The sequence below is a fragment of the Delphinapterus leucas genome, chromosome 8 (assembly GCF_059928025.1).
Source record: "Delphinapterus leucas isolate spDelLeu-1000000601 "Yukka" chromosome 8, BTC_Dleu_Yukka2, whole genome shotgun sequence".
NCBI lineage: Eukaryota > Metazoa > Chordata > Mammalia > Artiodactyla > Monodontidae > Delphinapterus > Delphinapterus leucas.
The window spans coordinates 21,641,761-21,658,580 of record NC_143136.1 but is presented as its reverse complement, the minus strand read 5'-3'; the positions used below and the strand labels follow the sequence as shown (position 1 = coordinate 21,658,580).

General features: G+C 45.9%; 1 protein-coding gene across 1 annotated transcript in view; it reads right to left on the bottom strand.

Annotated features, from left to right (window-relative positions):
- MREG (melanoregulin) overlaps window positions 1-16,820 on the bottom strand; it is a 67,325-nt gene that overhangs the window by 36,474 nt on the left and 14,031 nt on the right. Inside the window, exon 2 of the mRNA XM_022567627.3 lies at window positions 6,663-6,819. Within this exon, the coding sequence (XP_022423335.1) occupies window positions 6,663-6,819 (157 nt within the window). The remainder of the gene's footprint in view (window positions 1-6,662; window positions 6,820-16,820) is intronic.

Genomic DNA, 16,820 nt, shown 5'->3' with positions numbered 1-16,820 from the left:
AAAGAATGGTTGCATTCAACAATCCGGATCATCTGGACCCCAAACAAAAAGGCCTTTTGAGAAGCCCAGAATGATCTAGAGAATTGCTTCAATTTTCCACTGTTATTTTGCTCCTTCACGCTTGGCGTAAAACTTGCAGTTCTATCGCCAACTATGGCCAGTGTTCACCCACTTATAGAGAAGTCAGATGGCCTGACCAGAGTGAGCCTCGTCCAGCGAGTGGAGACTTGCTAAGGCGGAGCCGTGCAGAGCCCAACCGGAACATCCCACCTCCAAGCGCTGCAGAGCGATGTGGCTGGTACTCACCCTCTCTCCCACCACCTCACATCCTCCAACCAAACATTCCAGTTAACTCTGTTTTACCCTTTCTTTTAGTACCAGGGATATGACAGGCTAAGCCTATAATCCAGACATTGCAAACAAACCCCTGGGAACTTCGGCTGCTATCTTAAACATTGTATAGGAACTGTTTACAATGCCTGGCAACACTACGCCAGGAGGGAGTCCTGACACACAGGAAGAGCAAACAAATTGTAAACCAGGGACATTTTATGTTTTTGCCTCTATAGTTTTAAAAAATAATAACATGTAGCTGTTCCCAGGGGTTCAGCAGAGGGAGGTTTTCAGGTTTTCACAGGATGGCTTGAGCCACACAAGCATCTGGTGTTCACATGGTTCCTGCCAGTGTATAAATACTGCTTTGCTCAGTGACAGGCGCTCATCATCAGAATGACAAACATTTCCGAGCATGCGATTACGTAATAGCTTTAAAAATAAGCCTAGAATTTCTATCACCGATTATGTCAAACAAACATCACCTATTTTGAACCAGCATAGTCCTTAAAAGTGTTTATGAAAACAATTCGATTTTCAGCACTTACATTCTTAATTTTATTTACTTTTTATTTTTGGCTGAGTTGGGTCTTCATTTCTGCGGGCGGGCTTTCTCTAGTTGCAGCCAGCGGGGGGGCTACTCTTCGCTGCGGTGCGCAGGCTTCTCATCGCTGTGGCCTCTCCTGTTGCAGAGCACGGGCTCTAGGCACGCGGGCTTCAGTAGTTGTGGCTCGTGGGCTCTAGAGCACTGGCTCAGTAGTTGTGGCTCACGGGCTTAGTTGCTCCGCGGCAAGTGGGATCTCCCTGGACCAGGGCTCGAACCCGTGTCCCCTGCATTGGCAGGTGAATTCTTAACCACTGTGCCACCAGGGAAGCCCAGCACTTACATTCTTAATCAAATGTAAAAGCCTTCTTTAACAGAGTAAAAATCTTGAAGCCATGCACGAACTCCTAAAAGAACTATTACTGAACCTTCAGAAGGGGCACCAAATAACACGTCAGAGAACACTGAACAAAGAGACGAAGGGACGGGGCTTCCCTGGTGGCGCAGCGGTTGGGAGTCCGCCTGCCGATGCGGGGGGTGCGGATTCGTGCCCCGGTCCGGGAAGATCCCACATGCCGCGGAGCGGCTGGGCCCGTGAGCCATGGCCGCTGAGCCTGCGCGTCCGGAGCCTGTGCTCCGCAACGGGAGCGGCCACAACAGTGAGAGGCCCGTGTACTGCAAAAAAAAAACAAAAAAACTGAAACCCTGGGTTGCAGCCTTAACCAGCTGTACTCACTGTGTAAATGCATAATTTGGGAAAAGTGTATTATGACTGGGACCACTTCCTGAACTGCAATCACGATCCCCAAACCAAACATAGTTCTTACTCCACTGATGTGAGAGTCCCTTTCATATCATTGGTTTCAAAAAGTCACAGAAATAGGCTTTGGACAGATTCTGTTCATGCATTTTGAAAGCTACATGGGATCACAGACAATATCTAGTCCCCTCTAACAATTTCAATCGTGGTGCTCATTATATATTTTGTCTCTGGATTCATAAAGCCCAGATTCAAATCCTGACTCCATACCTTCAACTGTGTGGCCTTGGACAAGTTGCTTCAAATAGAAATAATAACAGCACCCACCTCACAGCTGTTGTGTAGAGGACTTAATTAATCTATGTCAAGTGGTTGAACAGTGCTTGTCACTGTTTCCACTATTATCTTGGAGGACAAGATCGTTCAGTGTGATTAGAATTATTTATACAAAATAAGTAAATAAGGTACAGTGATATTTCATTAACCATTATTAAGCTCCCTAGAACACAGTGTTATATGAAGTACAACTACGTTGATGAAAATGAACATAAGGATAATGATGTAGTGACATGATTTTGAGGTTGTTTACTATTTCTTCGGTACGCAGGACTCTCACTGTTGTGGCCTCTCCCGTTGCGGAGCACAGGCTCCGGACGCGCAGGCTCAGCGGCCATGGCTCACGGGCCCAGCCGCTCCGCGGCATGTGGGATCTTCCCAGACAGGGGCACGAACCCGCATCCGCTGCATCGGCAGGCGGACTCTCAACCACTGCGCCACCAGGGAAGCCCAATGTTTACTATTTCTTAAACATAAAGTATTTTACAAAGTCAAAGACGAGAGCAAAATTTTTTCACTACTTGGAGATCTGTAAATGCATCAGTTATTCTGCTGACAGTCTTCAAGCTTTTGAAGGCTTGTGTAAATAAAAGTGGATTATATTAGAATTAAATAATGTTATCATTTTATTTTCTGACACTGCAAGTAATTTTAAGTTCATGCCTTTGCTTCATTATTTGCTCTCCTATATGTCTTCTTTTCTGATTTTTTTTCCAATTTGGGACAACACAGCGAATGTAGCTTTAACTATATTTGCAGCCCTTCCTCCACCAGCTCCAGATTCAAAAAGGGAATGTAGGCGGTGCACACACTGTTTTGAAATTACTCTTCATTTTTCATAGAATTCCAAATATGGACGTTCCTGGGTCTTTCACGCTATTGCTACTCAAGAAAAAACATAATGTTCAGTTTTCCTTAACGCCTTGCTTGAGCTTCTAAATTGTATCATGCAAAAATATCTAGGGTTTCTTGTTCCTTAGTAGGTGGAATTTGTTTTTCCCTCAAAACTAAAATCCTCCGTTTTATTAAAATTTGTACCAATTTTACCCTGCATGAAAAAGAAAATAAGCAATATGAATGTTCAAACTTAAAACAACCCCAGCTTCCCCCTTCTACCTTTTAAATCAATGGTGAGTTCATTTTTCAATCATACTGAACAAAATAACAATAATATTAAGTAGTAGTAGTCCTTATTGTAAATGTTCCTTATATATCAGTAGCCCATAAACGTATTTTGTTTAGCTGACACACTTTTTTAATGTGAGCTATCATTTAAAAATCTGGACATTTTATATGTAAGTTTGGATTTTTAGCTTCTCTTAAAAATCCAAAGTTCTGGCAATTCCATCCTCAGCGTGGCAAACAGCTATCTGGAGCTTAGCAGCTGCTCCTCTTAAACACTGGATGAACTCCCAATGCTAGTGAGTTTTGCACCCTGAAGTGTTTTTCCTAGGTTCCCCCAAGAACGAAGCACTGTGACAACTCCAACATTTTAAATACACACATACTCTTTTTTTTTTTTTTTTCCGGTACGCGGTCCTCTCACTGTTGTGGCCTCTCCCGTTGCGGAGCACAGGCTCCGGATGCGCAGGCTCAGCGGCCATGGCTCACGGGCCCAGCCGCTCTGCGGCATGTGGGATCCTCCCGGGCTGGGGCACGAACCCGCGTCCCCTGCATCGGCAGAAGGACCCCCAACCACTGCGCCACCAGGGAAGCCCCACACATACTCTTTGATCCAGCAATTCTACTCCTGAAAAAATAATGGCAGGGCATACAAGTATATATGGATACCCACTGTAGCATTGCTTCTGCTCCTAATAGCAAAAAACCTGAATCAACCTAAATATGAATAGGGACTGGCTGAATAAATGATAGTGAATTCATGCAAGAGAATACAAGAGAGCCCCCAAAACCACTAAGGTAAATCTACACATGTTGAAGTGAAAATATGTCCAAAGTATATTATTAAGTGGAAAAAAAGCAGGGTACAGAATGATATGTAATGTATGATCCAACCTGTGGGAAAATGAATAGATATATTAATATATTAATATATGCTTTTATATGCATTTCAAATTTTTGGAAGAAAATATAAGAAACATTTTTTAACCATGTATATATATTATGTATGTATGTATACATACATACCTTAAAATATATATTTTATATATACCTTGTGTATGTATATGGGTTTTTTTTTTTACACCTGAAAAAAAAAGGAAGCACCATGAACAGAGACATCTCACGTCATGTCATGTAAAATCATCATCACCACATCTTCATGTTATTGACCTGACGGCCTGTCCTGGTTGCAGAGTTCCCCTAGAGTTCAACTTGACTTCATTTCTTAGGCAAGGAGAAGAAAAAGCCTTCGGGGTGGGATGAATTGGGAGATTGGGATTGACATATATACACTAATATGTATAAAATAGATAGCTACTAAGAACCTGCTGTACAAAAAAATAAAATAAAATTCAAAAAAAAAATCTCTGGGGATGGGGTCCAGGAAACTTATTTTCAAAGTAATTCTTATATACGCTCAAGTTTGAGAATCACTGTTATAAAAAGCTCCCCCAAATGGGACCTGTAGCCATTTAAAGTAGAGGTAAAGCGTAAGACAGAGACATGATCCGTGCCGCTGAGAAGTTTACCAGTCAAACTGCGTACAGAACATTTCTACATCTGGAACTCACTCACTGTACACTACTCCATTAAATATGAACGTGAGGTGCTGTATATATACATGTTACACAACATTAAATGGCCTAGATGACAAAGTAGTGGTGTACTTGTATTCAAATCAAGAAGAGGTTTTTTCCAACATATTGAGGAAAACATAGGAGAAAAGACATTGCTTCTATGCTTATTTATTTCTTCTGTACCAGAATAATAGAGGATTGAATTTCAGCTAATAAGAAAAAAAAAAAAAGAAAAAGAAAAAGCCTTCTGGAAGGCCCTTCACACAGGTCCAAGAGCAGCACAGAAATGACACGGTGGCTGCTTTGGAAGCCATGCTTATTCAGAGCGCTTTGCAGCTCACGTTGCCTCCTCTACTGCCTTTTCAAAAGTAAAGACAAACAGGGCAGAGAGACAGGAGCTCCTCCAGAGACAGCTGCCAGGCTCAGGGCAAACACCCTTCAAGCCCCTTTCACATCTGGCCTGAGGCCCTGCGGAGACAGAGAAACGTGTGCTATATATATGTATATCACTTCCCTATTGCTGTCACAGCTTTGCACAGAGTGGAGAAAGAAAAGGAAGAAAAGAGAAGAACTAGTTCCATTCTCACCAGCAGAAACCCTAACTGGTCAGCCCAATACAGCAGGGTAAGGATTAGCGCTTCCCATTAAAGGGAAAACAAGGTCATACAAGAATCCCTGTCCATATGCTCAGGAAGGGCAGCCAGGATGGCTATTTCTGGCCTGAGCAGCCTTTATGATGTCCTTTAAATGTTACCAGTGGAGGAGGGGATAGCAGGGGGGAAGCCAGGGGTAGCGCAGTGCATGGCCACTAATATGCTATGCCTCTGAGTTAAGCGCTGTGATGGATATCTAGCAGGAGTTGTCCCTACTAGCACTCCACACCCAAGAAAGGATGCTCATCAAAGCCACTGCGGGACTCTCCAGCCTACTCTTCCCCCAGGCCTCAAGAATCAGAGGCAACTGTCATTCCCCGCCTCTCAGCCCACCTCCAACCCCCCAAAGGCATCCCAAGTCACACCAGAATAAAAGGACCGGGACACACGACTCTTCTAAAGTTATCAGCTCCTGCTAACGCATGTTTTCGGGGGAAAAACAGTTAACAATTCCCCCGCAATAACCCTGCTCCCATACATACACACTCTGGTGCTTTTCTTCATAGCCTAAGCCTGAGATTTTAAATGTCTCTGTTCTTCTCAATTACTATATGATACAAAGGAAAACATAAAGTCATATCTAATACAGGCATCTACTCAGAACTAACAGATGAACACAGAAGTTAGAAAACGTAGGTTGTATTACTTGGAAAATGATACACATAATATTATATTGTATTATGATAGTACTATAATAGTACGTTTGGAATAAAGGAGAAAATAAAATATCGTCCCTTTTGCTGTTTTCTCTTCATTTATGAAGTTGTCTCCTTTTCAGTATCCTGGTGTTGTCATATCAATGACTTTGATTAAAAGTCCATTAAGAGTGGTTTCAAGCCTTATCACAAAAATCACCTCAAATATGGCAGATACGCTGTTTGATCCATAAGCACAATTTAAGAAGATACAAACAGAAAAAAAAAAAACAATTCAGGCCCCATTAATTCAGAAGTAGTGATGATGCAAAGTACCTCTCAACCTTCAGTCTGAATCTTTAATGGTGGCTTGCTAAACAGTTGGAAAGATTAGAGATGGACTGGTTAAGCCATTAAGACCATAAAGTATTTTCATGATCTGAACAGCACTGCCTTGCTGTTTCCCTACTGCTGTAATTTGTGTCATTAAAGTAACAATTAGAAATCAGTCTTATCTGTGTATTAAACAGGTGTACCAAGACCAGCTAAAATTAGCAACTAGATGCTGCTGAAAGACCTGCCCTACATGTCACCCATCCCATCCTTCATTCTTTTCTCTATTCTAAGCTGGTCTTCTCCGTTATCGCTGTTTTTCACTGGACATTATCACCTGTGCACAGCAAGATCTCAAAAGGTGCTTACCTCTGAATCTTTGGCCTGTTGATTACGAACAACGATCAAATTGTAGAGGATCCTGTCATCGTCTGCCTCTGTGTGGGACACATCGTGAGGCACACTCCACAGATTCTTTTCATCATCCCTCGCCAGCGTGGCTCCAAAGGAAGAATATGGATTATCGCTATGGGATAAAAGAGGGGGTATAAGGGCTTTGTAATATATATTAAATATGATATATACATCATATGTAGCTAATATATAATATAAATAAAAATGTATATAATATAACATATATATATTCCTAACAAAAGAATCTGAATTGTCTTTAATAATTAAGTATAACACAATAGAACAACAAAGAAATCACTTTAAAAACAACAGAGGGACTTCCCTGGTGGCGTAGTGGTTAAGAATCTGCCTGCCAATGCAGGGGACACAGGTTCGAGCCCTGGTCCAGGAAGATCCCACATGCCGAGGAGCAACTAAGCCCGTGCGCCACAACTACTCAGCCTGCGCTCTAGAGCCTGCGTGCCACAACTCCTGAAGCCTACGCACCTAGAGCTCATGCTCTGCAACAAGAGAAGCCACCGCAGTGAGAAGCCCATGTACCGCAATGAAGAGTAGCCCCCGCTCGCCGCAACTAGAGAAAGCCCACGCACAGCAATGAAGACCCAAAGCAGCCAAAAATAAATAAATAAATAATAAAAACAACAGAGGACAGATACAACAGGATACCTGGGCAGAGGTAATTTTACTATGTTAAGCATGAAATTTAGCACAGAGTACCCCAGCAGCTAAGAAAAAAAAAAAGAAAAAAAGAAATCCAATGGGGAACAGAATTCTCATGATTAAAAGAAGAAAACAATTAACATGAAGAGATGAACTTTTTACTGGCTCTGAATTCAAGGAAATGCAGTTAATGTAGAGTGCAATGGTATGGAGTATCTGTCAAATTTCCTACAACAAGAAAACTAAGTAATAAATATGCACATCCAAATACTTTCAATAAACAATATGGGATGTTGCGTAAGGATTTCAGGAGCCCCATGTTGTATATTTGTCTCATGGTTTACCCTCTATGAGGCAGTATCCATGCTCGGGCTTATGAGGAGCTGAGTGGCAGAGCATCATCCCTGGGACATGCTTATACACAGACCTGGTAAACTTCCGTGGGACTGGTCAGGTAGGATCATGCAGGTGTTATCCCCATCATCTAATAATAAGCATGAGGCACTGACCCCATGTTAATCACAGGGCTCAATAAAATTGTGAGCAACACGGACATGGTCCCTATCCTTGGACCTCACTAGAGGGAAACACAGTAATGAATGATCACGTGACTATATAATTAAAAACTGTGATAAGTTCTATAAAGGAGGAGTTCAGGGAGCTGTGAGAGCTAGCGAGGGTAGCAACAGGTAGGCATTGTGGAAAAGGGGTGCTTGAGCTTTAAGCTGAAAGACAAGAACAGAGTTCCAAACAAAGGAAATGGCATGTTCAAAGGCCCTGGGGTGGGAGGAAGCAGGATGTATGCATGAGAAGAAGGGGGATGTTGGCTAGTTAGTGAAAAAGAAGCTGAGGAGGCCGTTGGGGTCAGATAGCCCTGGCTTTGTAGGCCGTGTTTTCTAACATTCTTCAGAAATGTGGTCTTTATTCCTAAGAACGAGGTAAGATGAGAAAGGGTTTTAAGCAGGACTGTGATGTGACATGAACAGTATTACATCTTGAAAGATCTTTCTGGCTAAAGTGTGGAGAATGCTACAGAGGGGTGAAGAGTGGACTTGGGGGATTCATTAAGATGCAGCTGAGGTAACTCGGGTGAGATAGGATCGGTATCAAGATCAGAATGACAGTGTGCAGCTGCAGAAAAGTGCATTATCTGGGAGCAGGAGAGGGTAGAAGCCCTCTGGCTTTTCACCTGTGTGGTGAGTGATGCCCTTGTCTGAGGCAGAGCTAGGATGCCCCACGGCCAAGGGGTGGCAACCACATCTGCAGGTGTGACATGAGTGAAGAGCAAATGAGGACAGACAGTGGACACCAGATAAGCAGACAGCACCTGGGAAGGGGGGATGAGAGTAACTGACAGCTGGACTGAAGGTAAATGTTAAGGTTTAAACAAACATGAAATACTCAGAAGTTGGCAGTAAGGAGATCTTGCCATGGAAAGCAAAGTCCTGGTCACGAAATTGGGGCTCAGCACAGGAACCCTCCCATCAAGGGAAGGGCTCCTGCGCTTGAGTGATGGGGTACAAGTCAGGCTTGAGAGAGCGAACCACGGCCCACTTGTGAAAACTGGGGAAAAGAGGGGATGGGATCTTGGAACCAAGGCCGGCAGGAGGCCAGCTACCTAAATGGATGCTGAAAAGCGCTTTTTAAATCCCTCTAGCTGAGGTTCAGAAGTGGAGGGTCTGAGACTGGGCAGTGATCAGAGTTATGGAGAAAGAGTGACTTACAGGGAACCAGACACAGCTCAGCCACCGTGTTCTCAGAACTGCCGGGTTTTCCCTTAGCCGCCTGGCACCGCAAAGGCTGAAGTACAGAGAGACCTGCTCCTCTTAAGAATGATAAGCCAGTGAAAGAGGAGGTGAATGAGGCCTTGGTGCCCACATGGGCTTTAACGAGCATGTCAAACTCATTCATTCATTCATTCAGTTGTTTGTTTATTCAACAAGTGTATACTGGTGCCGGGCTGGGTGCTCTGCGGACTCGAAAATAAAGAGCACATTGTCCCTGCTGCTGGTGTGACTATAATGCAAGGAGGTAAGTATTTTTTTCTTTTTAAGTGCAAACAGGAAATTGTAGGAACAGGGAAGGAGTGACACATTATGTTTGATGAGAAGGAAGTTCGAGAAAGGTTTCGTGGAGGCGACGACATCTAACCCAGACCTAAGGAGTACACAGTCTTTCCTCAGGAAGAGAAGCATGGGGAAAGGTGTTCCTGGCAGAGGGAACACCACCAGCAGTGTATGGAGGCCTAAGGTGCCTGCAGGGCTGGGGAATTCCAAGTGTTCACGCAGGCCCAACCACACAGGCCCAGAGGGAGGGAAGAAAAGGTGATTTGGGGTCAGACTGAGGATCTGCTGGAGTTCAGCCTTTGTTCTGTGAATGGTGACCAGTTATCAAGGTGGTTTTGGGCCTTGTCGGGTCTGGGTTTTACAGAAACAACCCTGGACAGAGAAGGAACAGAGAGATAACTTAGGAGGCTGTCACAATCAACTGTCACAAGAGGGTAGGTGTGGCTTTCCTGCCATGTTCTTTGAGTTCCTAGTGTCAGGGGGCCTCAGGACCACTGCTGGGGAGGAGTGGGACAGGAGATGGGCAGGGCTGCCCGGGCAGAGAGAGAAGGAAGCCGCTCTGTTTAAACCTCATTTGTTGGAGTTACAAGGAAGATTTCTTTGGGGCATAGGAAAGGTGGAGTTCTATTGATAAATAAGTACAGGTTTAATTCTAAACGTTTCGAAATACTGGTTGGGGTGAGAGTGAAGGAGGGTGTGGGCTCGAGAACGAGAGGGGGGAATAGCTGTGAGAGGATGGGTTCCAGCAGCATCAGAGACTCTCAGACGTGGCCGCCCTGGTGACTGGTGACGTGCGGCACAGAGGTGGAAGGAGAGGAGTCAGTGCTGACCGTGTGAGGGCGATGCCTTTACCTGGGACGGCTCGGAGGAAGCCAAGGCCGACCTGCACGCCTGCAGGACGCGCAGACCGCGATCAGGATCTGGGCTTAGGAGTGAGGACAGGGCGGGAGATGGAGACTTGGGAGAAATGCCTGTGCATCTCCATCACTGCAGAAGCCAGGGGATCAGAGGAAGCGGCTGGGAACAAGCAGGGAGTGACGAAAGGAGCAGGGGTGGAAAGCAGACTGGAGAGACCAGGGGAGCCCAGAGAGAGAGAGAACACTGGGACAAAGAGGCATTCCCAAGAGCAGGCAGTACTGCAGTGTCAGAGCGTGAAGAGTATTAACTCCAACTTCTTTTTGCCTAAATAGATTTTGCGGCCAGTGATAAACCACATGGTGCTCTACCCAAGGGCCTCCACGCTCCATCCCTCCTGTTGTACAACCATCTGAGGTCAGAAGGATGGATAACGCTACCCCACTTTGCAGGCAGGGACAAGCCTAACGAGTTGTTTGACTTCTCCCGAGGCAGCCAGTGGACAGCCCCCACCCAGCACGAGGTCCTCGATGGGGCGTCTCCAAGCAGCCACGGCCATGAGACTGAATCCAAGTGCTGTGACAGGGATACACCCACAAACGCATGGGCTCGGCAAATTCCCCTGGGGCTTCTCCTCAAGGCATCCAGACCCCGGGGACACAGCTTTCACCAGGAGCTGCAGCCACTGGCTGCTGACACTACAGCACACATCCCTCCTGGGTCCTAAACCTCGAGTGCGTTCCCAAACCGGTATTTTATTTTTCCCTGAGTTTGTTTCATTTCTATGAGTCTTGTCTCTTCATCGAGTTGATACGTTCCTCTAGGGCAGGGATTGTACCCAGTATTTCTTTCACATCTCACATCACCTGGCGGGGGTGGGCACAGAGTAGCTGCTTTAAAAGTATTAAGTATCCAGTACTTAAATGGAACAAACTGAGCTGTGATCCCAACGTGCTAAAGGAAACCCCAGACATAGCTCAGTAAAACTTCCCTAGACCAGGAGGTTTAGACGTTGGCCGGTACCCACCCGAATAATCAGCCATAGACAACATTTGACCAAGAATAAGCTATCTTGGTCCCTATCTGCTTGATAACCCACAGTTTCTTTGCATGCTTTGAGAAGACAGCTGCCTCCCTGGTCAGTTGCTCCTACCCTCTCACAACCAACCAATCAATCAATCAATCAATCTCTCTGTCTTCTCTTTTTCTCTCTACTCCCCCCACCACCCCCATACACGTGTGTCTCCAGCCAATGTTAAACAGTAGCTTCTCATCCTTAACTTACAATTGCTGTAGGCAGGTCAGTGTCGGGCCTATGTGGATGTCTCCAGACAGGTAGTGCCTCCCCAGCTCCCCCTAATTAGGGGCAGTGCTCCCCTGAAGTCCCGTGAGCCTCAGACTCTGCCTAGTCACTAATCCGCCCACCCCCAGGGGACGATATAAAACAGGGAAGAGAACCAAGGGCTCTTGCCCCGGGTGAGCAATGACTCTCACCCAGGGTGATGCTCTCAAGCTTGGGGTCTAGGCTGCTGTCCTCTGCAGTGCAGCCCCAACTCCGCTTGGCTGCCTACCTCACCTGGACCTCGCTCCCACCACCTTCTTCTCATCCGTTAGAGTAACAAGTCAGGTTTCTTTGGGGGCACAGACATGGTGGGGTTCACTGCTAAATAAATCATTAATAATTTCACCAAAACACCGGTCAAGGTGAAAGTGAATGAGGGAAGGACCTGTCAGACCAGCCTGGCTCCTGGGATCCCTGGTCCCCATTCCTTTCGTCCTGCTCCACCATCCAGTCAAGGCAGCATCCACTTTGTTGGGTTTTTTTTCTTTTTTTTTTAAATTTAATTTTATTTATTTATTTTTATACAGCAGGTTCTTACTAGTTATCTATTTTATACATATTGGTGTATATATGTCAATCCCAATCTCCCAATTCATCCCACTACCACCACTGCCCCCCCCACCCCGCTTTCCCCCCTTGGTGTCCATACGTTTGTTCTCTACATGTGTGTCTCTATTTTGAACCTTTAGGATGAAGAAGAGACCAGAGCAAAGAAAGGCCTAAAGTAAACAACTAAAGAAGCAGCTTGGGAACCTCTGTGCTCCTGAAACTGTGAAGGACTGTGGGACCTGTGTAAAGAAAGCTCCATGCAAAGGCCCCGGGGTCTGAGCCCGAAGCCCCAGGAGGACAGAGGCGGGGGAAGAGGGCACTGAATCGGAGCTTCACTTTCCCTCCCTCCCCCATATGATGACCTCTAAAAGGTTCTGAGCAAAGTGAGAGTGGCCGTTTTGCCCCCGGCCACCATCTGCTGATGAGATATATTTTATTAACCTCGGGCATTTGAGAAGTGGCTCTGAAGTTACACACAAGCAAAGCAGAGGCTGCTTTTACTCCGAAAAGGTAGGATAAGCAAAGTCTCAGGTTCCACCCCCAATCCCACCTAGGGCGCTGGACCAAATCACTTGGGAATCTTTTCTTTCAATACCATCTAGGGCTAAAAGGAGACTCCAGGCTTACAAACACTGGACTCCATGCCCGGGGACTGCATGCTAAGTGCCACTCAGCATTACAGCTGCTCACAAGGGTTTCCCGTGAGTCCTCACTACCAGCAAAGGGCCGTGTATGAAAGCTTCTGGAAAGCCCCACAAAACACGCACTCACAGGCCGGCTGCTGAGGCCGGTGGTTCCAGTGACTTTACTGCTCTCCCCACAGACAGGCTGGGCGTCAGCCCTCACTGGTCCAAGACTGAAGCTCTGACAGTGAAGAGAGAACATCTCCAGTAAACAGCAAACAAAGGTCTCAAAAAACAGACCCCAAAAGGCTGTTTAGTGCCACCCCCCTTGACTACCTAAGGCCTCCTGTCTGGGTCCCTACTAGGAACTGGCCTGCCTCTTTGCCCCTGGCTTCCAGACTTTTCCCTTCCTCCTTCTGTGGTGACTTCCTGGTGAAGGGGCAGGAGAAGCGAAGGTCCTTACCCTCTCCTCCATAGATTCTGGAGCTTTTCTCATTGTTAACTACCAAGGCTCATCATGACCTCCTTCAACACCAGGGGCATCAACCTTCTCAAAGTACAGGAAGAAAAACTCTGGGTACTTTTCTGGCCCCTCTCCCTGACATGTTCCCACCCTTCATGCCTTCTCATCCCAAGGCTGAAACAGAGCACCGTGTGATCACGCCTTTCATTCATTGCTTTAAGTGCTTTAAAGCCTTGAAGATGGTCCTGACAAGAAGTCTGTGAAGCAGGAAGGGGAAACATGATTTTTATGTCTCCCAGCTGAGGAAACGCTGGGGGCTCAGGAAGATTAGATTCAGCCCTTGGTCTCTTCCCTGTTTATATTCACTCCCAGTCATGTCACACCAGTCTCATGGTTTTAAATACCATCCTCTCGAGGAAGATTCTCAAACCCATACCTGTAGCCCCAGTTCAGACCTCGCCCCCAAGTCCCAGACTCCTGCATTTACCTGGCTTCTTCCCATCTCCATATAGATGGCTAGTAGACAGCTCCAGCTCAACATGGTGGACCAAGCCCCTGACCTTCCCTCCAAACCTCCCCACCAGCAGCCTCCCCACCCAGATGATGGGAAATCCAACCTTCCGATAGCTCAGGCCAAAATCCTTCAAGTCATCCTTGGTTCTCTCATCCCCAACATCTGATCCAACAGAAAATCCTATTAACAATACATGAAACAAATACCCACCTCTACCACTACCCCTTCCCAAGCCAAGGCACCTGTGTCTTGCAAAAGAATTCCTGCATTTTTTTTTCACTGATCTACCTCTTTCTGCCATTGCCTCCACCAATTCGCAGTTCTTAACACAATCAAAGGGATCCTTTTAATATGTAAATCAGATCATGTCACCCCCTTCCTCAAAACCCTCCAGTGACTCCCATTTGACTTAGAATATAAACCAAGGTCATACAATGGTCTATAATCCCCTCGTGACACACCAGCCACTCTGGCCTCTTCGCTGTTCCCTGAACCCACCAGTCACACTGCCGTTTCGGGGCCCCTGCACTGGCTGCTTCTTCTACCTGTAATATTTTCCCCCAGAAGTCCGTATGCCTCACTCCCTCCCCTCCTTCAAATCGCTTTTTAAACATCCCCTCCTCGATGAGGCCTACTCAGACCAACCTATTTAAAATAGCAAGCATGCTCCCCTGCCCCTGCTCTACCTCCACTTCCATGAGTTCTGTATCCCTGGGTTGGGGGAGGTGGGGGGGATGAATCCCCTGCAGATACTGAGGGACAACTGGACTTATTTAGCCTCTAATTTACTTATTATGTTTACTGTTTATTGTGCCACAACCCCCGCCACGCGCACGCGCGCGCGCGCGCACACACACACACACACACACACACACACACACACTACAATAAAAGCCCCCTGAAGACAGGATCTGTATCTCTTTTGCTCAGTGATGTATCTGGAGTACTTAGAATAGGACCTGGCGCTTAGTAGATGCTCAATTTGCTGAATGAATGAACTGCAATTTCCCAACTTCACAGGGCTCTGAATGGTAGAAATGAGGCTGGAATCGACTCTCCAGACAAGTTCTTAACATGTTTGAGCTGCTTAAATTCATGAAGGTGGGGCTTAAGAATCTCAGAGGAAGCAGACAGTAAGCACATATGTTTACGTCTGGTGGTGATCTGGGCTCTGAAGGAATACACGGTGACTAAGGGACAGAGCGAGGGCGAAGAGTACTGTTTTAAAGAGGATGGTCAGGGAAGAATTTTCTGATAAAATGACTTTGAGCAGAGACCTGAATCAAGTGAGGGAGTTTCCCAGACAGGTAAGTGGAGAAAGAACGTTCTAGGCAGGGAGGACTCTGAGACAGCGTGTGCTTGGTGTGTTTGAAGGCCCTGGAGAAGGCCAGTATGGCTAAAGGATGAACAATTTCCCCTTATGTGCTGACTTTAAAATCGAAACCATGCATAATAGCCCCAAACTGGAAACCACCCAAAAGTCCACCAACAGAAGAATGGGTGAACCAAAGGAAACATACTATAAAGCAGTGAGAACCACCAACGACATGCGCCAACTTGGATGGCGAGAACATACACAGTTTGATCCTATGTATGTAAAGTTTAAAAGCAGGCAAAACTAAAGAACATTTTTAAGGTGCATACATAGGTGGTAAAGCTATCAAGAAAAGCAAGGAGATGACTATCACAAAAGTCTAGATACAATCAGGGGTGAGAGACGTGGGGCCGCCGATAGCTATCTCTTGCCTTGGGCGGTGGTTACAGGAATACCCACTTGCTAGTTGTTCTTTACACTGTACATATGTTTGTATGTTTTCAGTCTCTGATATACAAACACAAAACTTTAAAAGTTAAGGAAAAAAATAAGTGAGAGACAATTCAGTAAACTCTTATTCCTTTCCAGGGAGTACAGGGGTTCTTTAGATACATACTGTCTCACCAAAATTATTTCCTAAAAAAGACACCAAAGAATAGAGTGCACAGCATATTATTGGTATAAAACAAACATGTATTAACCAGACTGAAAAGGACTTCCACTGCCAACATAACAAGCTATTTTACCCAACATTTAAGCAGAATTCACTTTTTAAACAAAGGTGTAGTGGCAAGATCACTTCAAGATATCTAGAGAATAAAAAGTTCCAGGAAACCTAGATCAAAGGATATGTACGAGAAAGAAATATCTTCTCAGGAACTTCCAATGTCACCAAGACTGACTAACACAACACAACTCACAAAAAGGGAAGAAGGATGCTGGGGGTTGCCTGGGAAGCAAATCTTTAAAAGTCATCCTCAGGGCTTCCCTGGTAGCGCAGTGGTTGAGAGTCCGCCTGCCGATGCAGGGGACACGGGTTCGTGCCCCAGTCCGGGAAGATCCCACATGCCGCGGAGCGGATGGGCCCGTGAGCCATGACCACTGAGCCTGCGCGTCCGGAGCCTGTGCTCCACAATGGGAGAGGCCACAACAGTGAGAGGCTCGCGTACCAAAAAGAAAAAAAAAAAAAAAAGTCATCCTCAGATGAATTCTGAGCGGCTGACTTCTTGGTAAAGCGTGTACCTCCTACTTCTTGACCTGAGGCCCAGTTTCTGGGAACAGCATGCAGGACCCTCCCCCCTCTCTCCTCTGTCTTTCAAGAAAGTTAAAGTACAACTCTTGGAGTGGATTCTTCTAGCCAGGAGCACCTTCCTGCAACAGGAATCCTTGGTGCCTCTGCAGTCACTTCCTAAGAGTCACAGCCTGGCCCAGGGCTACGGGCCTTGGAACTGCGGGCAGTGCAGAAAGACCTGGTTGAGTTAGTTGCATCAGCTCAGGTACCCCAACAGCAGATTACGGGAAAAGAGTCAGGCCATCTGGGCCCCAGTCTGAGAGATCCCACTGACACTAGCACATTAGTCAACATTTTTTAAAGCCTTCCAAAGGTAGAAGACAATTTGATCAGCTTGGAGGTCATGTGAGTCCACATGGTGAAATGAAAGATTCTAGACATGTGAAAGATTATTGTCCTAGAGTTGATTCTGATCACCTCTTAAATGTCTTCAAG